This window comes from Oryx dammah, unplaced genomic scaffold (genome assembly GCF_014754425.2).
Source record: "Oryx dammah isolate SB20612 unplaced genomic scaffold, SCBI_Odam_1.1 HiC_scaffold_11056, whole genome shotgun sequence".
Classification (NCBI taxonomy): Eukaryota; Metazoa; Chordata; class Mammalia; order Artiodactyla; family Bovidae; genus Oryx; species Oryx dammah.
This window is the reverse complement of record NW_024080450.1, coordinates 1570809-1582878: the sequence shown is the minus strand read 5'-3', so window position 1 is coordinate 1582878 and position 12070 is coordinate 1570809. Positions and strand designations below refer to the sequence as shown.

At 36.4% G+C, this 12070-nt stretch overlaps 1 protein-coding gene across 5 annotated transcripts in view; it reads right to left on the bottom strand.

The window, feature by feature from the left end:
* Positions 1 to 12070, bottom strand: part of LOC120860328 (ubiquitin-associated protein 2) — a 113923-nt gene that overhangs the window by 60986 nt on the left and 40867 nt on the right. For all 5 annotated transcript variants that reach the window (XR_005720298.1, XM_040236126.1, XM_040236125.1 and 2 more), the window contains 2 exons: positions 2892 to 2969; positions 490 to 600 (listed from right to left, as the gene is read on the bottom strand). Coding sequence is in view for 4 of the 5 variants with exons in the window: in XM_040236126.1 (XP_040092060.1) it covers positions 490 to 600; positions 2892 to 2969 (189 nt within the window). In the remaining variant the exon portion in view is untranslated. The remainder of the gene's footprint in view (positions 1 to 489; positions 601 to 2891; positions 2970 to 12070) is intronic.

Below are 12070 nucleotides of genomic sequence, written 5' to 3'. Positions count from 1 at the left end.
TGCCATGTGCATTCCTCAAACTTTACAAAGCCTAAAAAAATTTTTTTTATTTTATATAGCTGTCAGACTGTCATGAAAATGTGTCTGACACATAAGCAAATAGATATAACAGCAAATCCTGATTTTCTGTTAACCTAGAGATATAAGGAGTAGCGAGCGGTGATGATCGAGATGAAGGAACATGAGCAGTGGAGCCAGTTAAGTTTTTCAGGTAGTGAAATGTCCACAGACCCAGAGAATTTTGGCAACTGTGTAAGGCTGGACTAGATGACCAAGTTCTCTTTAGAGTCTTCAGATTCTACAACGTCATGAAGAAACCATACGTATATAACAAAACAGACATTTCTCGTTAGTGTTCTTTCTGGTTCTAAAATATATATGGAATGGCACCCATAATCCCCTCTACTTCTACCAAGTAAGGTAAAGCTGAAAATGCAATAAGAAACTGGAGACAAAGTTTAGCAACGCAAATCAATTAATAATACTTACAGTGTCTGAATTCCCCTCCAGCAATACGTTGATAGCTTTGTTGACATCTCCATTACAGTCATGGAGAGCCACTATGCATTCATCCTGATTTTTTCCTGTCACCTCCATAAGCTGTTGATATTATAAGAAAATGATTAGGGGAATCCAAAAAACTGGCACTTGATACTGATTTTAAGATTCTACTATATAAAGACAAAGATTATGCAGTCCTTCCATATGAAGATGGCCTCTTCCAGACTCTGAGTGTACAATCTAAGATCAGGTTTACCTGCTTTTTTGGTGACTCCATGTCTTTCCACCAAAACTGGCAAAGTCAAGCTACAAATCAACCTTCCTCCAAACTGACCAAGCATCAGATTTTTAATCAGCAGCATATACATACATACATACATACATACATACTTACTTACATACATACCAACATTCTCAGAACATTCAGGATTAGTTTTATGACTGCTCAAACTAGTTCACAGGCCTGGGATTCCCAAGTTTCTAAACTGCTCAAATGTTAAGTGGGACTATATATATTTCAAAAAATACTGGAGTGGGTTGCTGTTTCCTTCTCCAGCGGATCTTCCTGACCCAGGGATCGAATCTGGGTTTCCCACACTGCAGGCAGAATCTTTACAGTCTAAGCCACCAGAGAAGCCCTCCCAAAGACCAAGTACGAGTATATGGCCACAACTGCCAAGCATCCAGTCCAACTGCTTGCATTGTACAATAGTCTAGCAGTCTCTGACGACATTCCCTACATGGGCTATTACTGCTTGATTTAGAACATTCCACATACAAAATAATCTATAACACTTTAGTGAAAGTCACTCAGTTGTATCCGACTCTTTGCAACCCCCTGGACTGAGCCTGCCAGGCTCCTCTGTCCATGGAATTCTCCAGGCAAGATTACTGGAGTGTGTTGCCGTGCCCTTCTCCAGGGGATCTTCCCAACCCAGGGATCGAACCCAGGTCTCCTGCATTGCAGGTGGATTCTTTTACTACCTGAGCCACCAGAGAAGCCCTATAATACTCTAAGGTCTCACAATTACAATTTGGCAGCTATCACAAAACTCACTCATGGACATTGTATTTTCTCAAGTGGCCTCAACAGGGCACTACTGTTCGAAATTAAAGAAATCTCCTTGGTGGGCTCCCTACAAGAAATACTAAGCTATTTAATATGTTCAACACAAGGTACAACCACAGATTAAGCACAATATTGGTTTCTCAATTATTAGTGAGCAAATATATGATCTAAATATCTGTTTAACTACATTTAACTATTTCAATATGCACCAATATCAGCTGCATTTCAAAATACTTTGACCCCAACATCTGAAATGATTTCTCTGTGGTCATAAAACAATTAGCCTATCAAAAAGGCAGGTCTCCTGATCTCGTAAATACAGCTCTTTACACCACCCTATTCCATCTGATTTCCTTCCTGTGTTACCCAGCAAGGCTGTATACACTCTATAGCTTTCCAGTGCTTCAGTATTTGGATGTCTACTATCGAGGTTAGATTTTTATCAAGAATCTGTAGTGGCCCAATACCCATCACATGCAGTTATTAAGATGTACAGTTACTGTCGAAATTCCCCCAGTGACTGGATTAGTAAAAGAGAGAACCATCGTTAAAACTTAAAGCTCTGAAGTGTACCAGTGCTCTTGTTTGTGTGTCTGCCATACTCTTCAGATAAATATGTAGAAGTATGTCTCAAAATTCATAAACCTCACTCCAGTGAATGAGTTCTATGACTTTTTAAGAAATCCTTTCTATGGCTTTCCAAAAATATCACTAAGTCTGATGACAGCAACTTAGGTAAGAACAGAGTTTACCACAGTAAAGTGCTAAAAGGTTCACCAAGGGACTTTCATTACAAGGAATTACTGGGAGACGTCTACCAAGGTAAGGTAAGGGTTATAGCTTGGTTTCTAGAATCTTGAATGGAAAGAAACTCTTATCAAAAAAGAATAGCATGAAATTATGTTATCTCACCAAAGTTCTAAATGAAGACATCACCCTAAAATTTAATAACTTTTCCAATCTATGTTTAGAATCATCACAATATGTGAAAAGGCAATTCAGCTCTTCCTTAATATCAAACAAAATTTTCTGAGAATTTGTCATATACTAAATATACTATCTATGCACAAGTATATACAATGTCAGCCTGCTTTCACAAATGCTCATTGTTCACATGTAACACTAATAATTCAGAAAGGTTCTACTGCTAAAATTGCTTCATTCTAGCCACCAATACAGGTATTTAATCACCAGTTCAAAAATCCAATTATTTGCAACTAAGCAAAAAATGTAATTTAAATAAGAATCTCTAGTGAAATTACCTTTTAAAGCACAGTAAAATAGATTATAAAAATAACAGTATCCTTTGCCAGAAACATACCTGTTTAACTTTAGCTTCAAACTCTGAATCATTTTTATCAAAGATCACTTGAGCAAGACGCATCTGTTCAGCTGTTGCCTGTAAAATCAAATACAATTGTTAAAGATTTAATACCAAAACCTGGTGCAAACAGATAAAAGTTCTCAATCACTATGGTTACAAAAATACTGATTAACTAAAAAAACAAAAGGACTCTGCATTTAGACCTCTTAAGTGTATATAATGTGTTCCCATAAATTAAATAAGTACCCAATTAAATAGCATAAAGGTCCCATTCCTTTGGCCAAATGACCTAAATGAAGTCCTGTTCATTTTCATTAGCCATGTGACTCATTTAAATTTTCTTTTTTGAATTTTCTTTCCCTTGAGGAGATGTAGTTACAGCATAACAGAAAGTGGAAGAACAAGAAGCAGTGCAAACTTCCAGAATACAGGCTTAGACCCAGCCTTGTGGTCAAAAAGCAAAAGAGCTTTCCTATCAACTCAAAAAAGACCAGTTCTGAAGAGAAGGCTGTACTTACCTAAAGGAAAACTTTTAAGTTACATTTCTAGCCACAGTTTTTTTTAACGTTTTTCACTTAACAAAATTTTAAAAGAACCAACTTTCAAACACTAAAATTAGTCAGCTACAGAGAAAATTCCTTTCCAGCTGCTTTTTTCACTCAAAACCATTTTTCTAAAAAAAAAAAAAGACCAACTTACTGAATTTTTGAGGTTTACTTTTGTAGTATTTCTACCAATTAAAAATTTAGAAAGGAATTTTTTAAAAAAGTAATTCTTGGGAATTCCCTGACAGTCCAATAGTTAAAACTGCACTTTACTACCGAGGGCATGGGTTCAATTCCTGGTCAAGAAACTTAAGATCCCACAAGCTTCATAACGCAACAAAAATAAATAAATAAATAAATAAACAAAAATTAAAAGATTTTTTAAAAAACTTGAAAGAAAATCTGAAAAGGTAACAGCAACATACCCAAAGGTACCATAATTGTGACAATAAAAAAAGATGAGGGATACAGAGGAAATCTCTGGTCTCTCGGCAACATTCTAATAAATCTAAAATTACTCCAGGGCTTCCTTGGGGGCTCAGTTGTGAAGAATCTGCCTGCCAATGCAGGAGATACAAGTCTGATCCCTGGTCCAGGAAGATTCCACATGCAGCAGAGCAACCACAACAACCACAACTACTGAGCCTGTGCTCTAGAGCCTGGAAGCCACAACGACCGAGTCCACAGACGCTAGAGCCCGTGATCCTCAACTAGAGTAGCCCCCACAGCTAGGAAAAAGCCCATGCAGCAACGAAGACCCAGCACAGACAAATAAATAATAAACTATTTTGGAGTAATTTTGTTTAAGTAAAGTTACTACTGCTAGCTAAAATCTATACTAACTCCTAACATAAACATTTTTAAAGTTAAATCACATAAATTAATGAATGAACTTGGGGTGGGGGATTCACTAAATGCTAATAATAAACAGCTTTTCATCTTTGCTTTTAATATGAAAAGAAAAGAAAGTGAAGTCACTCAGTCGTGTCCGACTCTTTGCAACCCCATGGACTGTAGCCCACCAGGCTCCTCTGTCCATGGGATTTCTCCACATTGCAGGCAGATGCTTTAACCTCTGAGCCACCAGGGAGGCCTGCTTTTAATATAGATTCATAATAATCTTGATGGTGGGAGTGAGAAGGTTGTTAGTATTTCTTACAATGTAAAAACACTTTTCATAAGACCTTTCCAGTTCATGTGTGTGGCTGATTATTCAAGCTCCAGATAGCTTTGGCCAGTTCCCTCCAACCAAATGGCCAGTCCTTTGATTCCCAACCTATGCCTGCTGTGATCTCAGCTGAAGTGCTAGTATATTAGAGAAAGATGTTTACATTACAGAAACACTGTCTACACATATGGCCAATTTTACCTCAATCCTCATTAGTATACATAAGGGCCTTCTTTACATACACCCTCAAATGAGAAGTGCCAGTGCTGCAGCCTAAAGAACCAAGGTATGAAATAAGTGAATGAAGTAAAAGGGAAAACCAAAGGGAAAAATGAGTTCTGGAAAGATGGCACTTCCACATTATATATCTGAGTTTTGGGTAGTGGCAACCACTTATGAGTCAAAGTAAACGACTGGGACAGGGCTTCCCCGGTGGTCCAATGGTTAAGAATCTGCCTTACAATGCAGGGGACACAGGTTCAATCCTTGGTATGGGAAGATCTCACATGCCACGGAGCAACAAAGCCCATGTACCACAACTACTGAGCCTCCACCCTAGAGCCCTCAAGCCACAACTACTGAGCCCATGTGACGTGTAGCTAGAACCCATGCTCAACAAGAGAAGCTTCTGCAACAAGAAGCCCACACACCACAACCAGAGAGTAGCCCCCACTCGCTACAACTAGAGAAAAGCCTGAGCACAGCAACAAAGACCCAGTGCAGTCAAAAATAAAAATAAACAATTTTTAAAAACCCACTGGGATTAAAAAAAGAATATATATACTATATATATAATGAATCATTTTGCTGTAGAGCAGCAATTAACACTATAAATCAACTATACTTCTATAAAAATAAATAATAAAATTAAAAATACATTTTTAAAAAATGAAGTAAACCATTGGGGCTATTGGTGCTAAAATCCCACATGATTAATTTCTATCCATTTTCCCTAATACCAATCCCTCCTAGTCTCTGAACTTCAAGTCTAAAAATCGTGCCTCACTCATATTCACTCAGCCTTGCTCCAATCCAAGCATGTGAATGCTCATTGCTTAACATAAATTTCCTTAAATAACAAAACTTACACACAGCCCACAAGAAAATCAGTGACTCATAAGGTAACTACCTAATACCAAAAACTACTTACTTGGCACTTACATAATTTTCTCTGATATCAAAAGCAAAATACTAACCATTACTACTTTGTAGGGTCACATTATCGATTGTAAACACCTGTATTATGTTTATTGGCTGCATAAAAATCTACTAGATAGGTCTTGCATTTTACTCTATAAACTTTCATTACAATCTAAACACTACAGGAGTCATTATTACACTTAATCTTATACACACACACACACATATATATATATATACAGGATAGCTTTCTTAGAATACATACAAAGATGGGTCAAAGAAGTGTCTAGAAAAACGTTAAAAGAAGTTTCATACATCTGCTCAAAAATGCTCCTCATAAAGGCTGCAAAAATTTATAATTAACAGTATAAAAGGGTCTGCTTTCTCAAAATTCAGTTTTTAAAAAATGCAAATTTAACCCATTGAAAAAGATGATCTCTATTTGGTTTCACTTTACTTCGTAGATCATTAGTAAGAGTAATCTTTTAAAAAATAAACTTACTAATATGCTGATGATAAAAAAGACTATGAAAAAAGAGTGTAGGAGAGCTGAAACATCTTCATTTTGCAACCACCACAGGAAAAATTAATTCAAATAAGAATCATCAATGAATGCTCATTCTAAAGGGGAAAGTTCAATGAGGAAGAGGTTATTTACACAGGGTCTCAAAGTGTCTCCACAGACTATTTTTAGTTTTTGGCCAAGACATCGTAACAGTAAGGGAAATGGGCAAAACCTTGACAGTGATCAAAATTAACATCCTCAGTAAGGGCAGAAACATCATGTGACGCTACACGTGGGACTCAGAAATACTCCATGTCAGTTAAACAGCATTCCAAATAGACATCTATAACCTGAATCTAATCATAAGGAAACATCAAACAAATTCAAACTAAACATTTTTTATAGTAACGGCTATTCCTTCAAAATTGCTATTATTTCAGAAGACCAAGAAAGGCTGAGAACGGTTCCAAATTAATGAAGACTAAAAAAGCTTGTCAAGCAAATAGGATATAATGATTTTGTACTGGAAAGAAACATGATATAAAAGGCATTATTGGAGTAAATGACTATACTGGAATAAATGAAAGTTCCACATTGACAAAATTGGAACATTAACTGTAGAGAACACTGCAGCAATGATAAATTTATGAAATTTGATAGTGAAACTGTGTTGGCACAAAGAAACATCTTTGTTCTAACTTTATGGCAAAACTAAAATCCCAGGGACAGGACTTCTCTGGTGGTCCAGTGGCTAAGACTCTGTGCTCTCAATGCAGGGCACCCAGGCTCGATCCCTGGTCAGGGACCTAGATCTCAAATGCCGCAACTAATAATTTGTATGCCACAACTAAAAGTTCCCTTGTGTCTCAACTAAGCCCCAGTACACCCAAATAAATAAATAAATATATATATTTTAAAAAATCCCAGGGACAACATAAAACTAGGTGGCAAGGTATCTCTTACAAACCTCAAAATACAAACATGACAAGAAAGAAACAACAGTTACAACATCTGCGTGGACTTAACTGTGACAGAGGCCAGCACTGGGGTGTCTGACTAGTCGAAGAACAGGAAACCCCATGTAGCCAAGTGGCATTTACTTGAAAGTAAGGTTGGCCAATTTGTGAACAGCATCTGGTACTAAAGGGTTTTGACAACTCCAATAGCACACTAAGTTACAAGATTGCAGAAAGATTGAAATAGGCAGGAGTAGTACCATCATAAACTACTGAAACTGACCAGCAACCATGAAATTAAAAGACGCTTATACTCCTTGGAAGGAAAGTTACGACCAACCTAGACAGCACATTAAAAAGCAGAGACATTACTTTGCCAACAAAGGTCCATCTAGTCAAACCTATGGTTTTTCCAGTAGTCAGGTATGGATATGAGAGTTGGATTATAAAGAAAGCTGAGCACCAAAAAATTGATGCTTTTGAACTGGGGTTGGAGAAGACTCTTGAGAAGCCCTTGGACTGCAAGGAGATCCAACCAGTCCATCCTAAAGGAGATCAGTCCTGGGTGTTCACTGGAAGGACTGATGTTGAAGCTGAAACTCCAATACTTTGGCCACTTGATGCGAAGAGCTGACTCATTTGAAAAGACCCTGATGCTGGGAAAGATTGAGGGCAGGAGAAGAAGGGGACGACAGAGGATGAGATGGTTGGATGGCATCACTGACTCAATGGACATGAGTCTGGGTAGGCTCCAGGAGTTGGTGATGGACAGGGAGGCCTGGCATGCTGCAGTTCATGAGGTCTCAAAGAGTCGGACAAGACTGAGCAACCGAACTGAACTGAACTGACCAGCTAAAGTTCCCATCGAGAGAAAATACTGGAAGTAGAATCAAAATTGGGCCACATATACAGAAAATTCCAAAAAAAGTCCACATTAGGGGAACAGAACAAAGCCAGGAAATCTCAGAAAGCAAGCCAACATAATTACATAGGTAAAGAGGAAACACTGAAATGAGAAAAGCCACTCTGAACCATGTTGCCATGTAAAAGTTTAAGACTCAGTTCACATAAAAATGAGCAATCTAAAACTAAAGGTCAAACCCAATACAAAGTTAGTATCAGAGAAAAAGAATAAGCAAGGTAATACCCCCCATAACCAATGACAGTACACCAAAAAAGATGCCTAGGGAAAAAAGTAAAACCACTATCTTCTGTTTCAATATGTACTAAAAGACTGACGATGAAGAAAAAGATAATAACATAAAAAAATAACATTTTATGTCTACATTTTTCTAACTTAGAAATGAAAGTGAAAACTAAACTGAAAAGAACACAAAAATAAACTTAACAATTAATGCTTAAGAGAAATAAAAGGCAGAAGAGGAAATATACTTAAAAGTAAAAACGAAATTCAAAAAAGGAAATTTAATAAAGGAATGGGAGAAAACAAAGTGTCAAATGTTGAATGTGGGCAAAAGACAACCCAACCTCAATCTGTGGAGAATACAAGTCTCTGAAGATGACAAGGACAGAAAGGGAACAGTACAAAGATTTAAAACTAAAATTCAAGAAAAATGTCTGGAAAGCAAATAGAATAATGTTTAAATTTTTGAACAAAAACACCATACTTAAGAACATCAATGCATAACAATCCACACTAGGGTATTTTTTAGTAAAATAGCTGGACTTTAAAACAAATATATCCATGTGTATGTAGGCAGAAATAACAAGACTTCTAAGGGAAAGAAATCAGAGTTATCAATAAACTTGTCAAGAGCAATGCTTTAATGCAAAAAGAAAATAAACATTTTAAGATATTCAAGTAGAGGAAATAAGAGCCAAACATGTATAGCCAAAAAAAATGACTTTAAAGTCAAATACAAAGGGCATAACTCATTACCAGCACCATAAAACACTGGGATGATTATTCCCATGAGCCTTTCCTGGGGAATCAACAACAGCATTGGCTTCAGGTAAATAATTTAAATGACTAGAGATACTGACCTAAGTACATGCTTAACAGTCACAATATTTATTGTAGACATAAAACTAAATGATGTCTCAAATGGAGAAAGTACAGTATACAACTAACTGGCACACAAACAGGGCATGTAGGTATAGGATACTATTTAAAGAGGGATAGAAGGGGACTCCCACAAGTTCCAGATGGACCTTATCGGCTGATTCAGGTACCATGAATACCAAAGGCTGTACCCTGGAAAAGTGAGTGCACCAATCTGTCCTTTGTGCTGGCATTAGCAGTCACATCATTTTTTTCACTTGAGGGCTCTATCAAGTAAAATATGTTTTCAAGGTTATTAATAAGGCTGTCATAGCAAAAAACCATGTAGTGACCCTCATAAAAGAGAGCAGATGACAAATTACTAAGGTCTGGCAGAGTGACTATTCAAGATAACCAGAAACGCTGGCTATGTCAAGAAACAATAGAATGACAGCTGACAATGGTTCCACATTATGAGTCACATTATGAGACAGCAAATGGCAAAAACAAGTGTGGCTATGAGATCCCTGTTGTGTTCAAGAACTGGAGACACTTACTTCCCAGGTCTATACACAGAGTGCCTGTTGGTTGTTGAATAATTTTCACCAATACTAATAAAAACCGAGGCACTCAGATGTACAAGTGTGATTATCCTGGGAGTTTAAAAGCTGCTACAGAAGGAGCTGAAGCAAATAAGCTAAGCAGTTTCATTGAAATTTCACATCTGAAGAAACTACTCAATTAGACATTTCTTCTATCAACTGATTTCAAGGTAAAGCTGAAAATTCTAAATTCAAAAAAAATTTTTTTTTTTTACAGAATCAGAACTAATACACACATTGTTGTTCCAGCAAAGAATGTAAACATTTATATTCAGTATGTTGAAACCTGATGCCAATGACCAAGATATTACATAAAAACAAGGTAACGTTTATGGAGGCCCCTGGAATGAAAAAGGTCAAGTTCCCTAAGTTGAAAACTGTGTATAAATAAAAATAGCACTGGGCACAGGAGAGATGGTGTAAAAATGGGGAAGATACGGTAATAGTTTTAGCACTGTTATTTTAAAGGCTGTATATACACATAATGTGAGATAAAGCAAATGAGTAATTTGGGGATATTCTAATTACGCCAACCCCTGGGTTCTGAAGAAACTAGGATTCTCAGTGTAGAAGTAATGAAAATGTAATATAAATGAAAATGAAAATTCTGTAGTCCTGAATTTGAACTATCAGCATTATTAACTCATGAGGCATTTTTACTTTTCAGTCTGTCCACTGGAGAGACCTATAAACAATGACAAACCCAAATCCGTTACCAGATGGAGGTCTCTAAGTGCCATTTCCCACTAAAAGATGCCAGGATACCCTAGCGCAATTGTCTGATCAAGGTATGCAGCAGAAATTATACAAGAGAAGTCTGGAGTAATTTATAATGCCAGCTTATGAAGAAACTATCAAAGATTACTAAAACCAAGTCAAAAAGTCCTCAGGATCCAATTTCAAGAGACCTGGCTAAAGATGGGATAATTTCAACATTAAAGAAAAAAAAACAACTAGGAATAACTAAAACCCTTTAAATGGTAAAACTTGTAAGTTCATAATATTTTTAATATTAAGTATTCACTTTTGGAGGATAGGTAACCAAGTAATTATTTTTAAAATGTATCAATATACTCTTCAAATGTGTAAATGGTCATGAAAAACTGTTGCAGATCAGAAGAGACTAAGGAGACATGACAACAAATTGGATCGGATCCTGGAACAGAAAAGAGACCTTAGTGGAAAAACTAGAGAAGTCCAAATAAAGTCTGTATTTATTTAATAATATTGTGCCAGTGTTATCTTCCTCTTGACAAATAATTACATAGGACAGAAGTCAGTATGATTTTGTATGATGTGCCAGCTAAGAAAGGTTTTCAGCATTTAAAAATGTTGTAATCAACAAAAACAAAGAAAGAAAGAACATGCAACAGAGACTGCATGTGGCCTGCAGGCCAGAAAGTATTTGTCATCTGGCCCTTTCTGGAAAAACTTTGCCAATATTTAATATAAAATGCTAGGATTAAGGGAAGCTGGATAAATGTTGTAGAGACCTCTATCATTTTCCAACTTTTTTTTTTCCAAATCTTAAAATTATAAACCTCTTAGCTAGAACAACCAAGAAAAAAGACAGAAGTCTCAAGTTATTAAAATTAGGAATGAAATGAGAAACATCACTACAAACTTCAGGAGAATTAAAAGGATTGTAAGAAAATAACCATGTTCAAGTTTATGCCATCTAGATGAATAACCTAGACAGAAGTCAACAATTCTGTCTAAAAGGCAAATTCCTAAAAAGATGCAAACTCCTGAAACTGACTCAAGAAAGACTAAAAATCTGTAACAGTGATTGAATTAGTCAAAAAGAAGCTCCCACAGAGAAACTCAGGCCCAGATGACTTCACTGGTAAATCCTATCAAACAATGAAAGAACACCAATCATCAATTTTTCACAAACTTTTCCAAAACATAGAAAAGGGAACCATCCTAATGCATTCTATAAGGCCAGTATTACCCTGATACCAAAAGCAAAGACATCACAAGAAAACACAACTACAGAAAAATATTCCCCCTACAAAATCCTGGCAAACCCTAGCATACCAGCAACACACAAAAAAAGAATATATACTGTGACCAAGTTAAGTTTATCTCAAGAATGCAAACTTAACGTAATATATCATATTAAGAGAATAACAGACAAAACATGATTATTTCAGTAGACACAGAAAAAGAATTTAATAAGATCCAGTACCCCTTCAGGCTTAAAGCTCAACATTCAGAAAACTAACATCATCACAACAGGTCCCATCACTTCATGG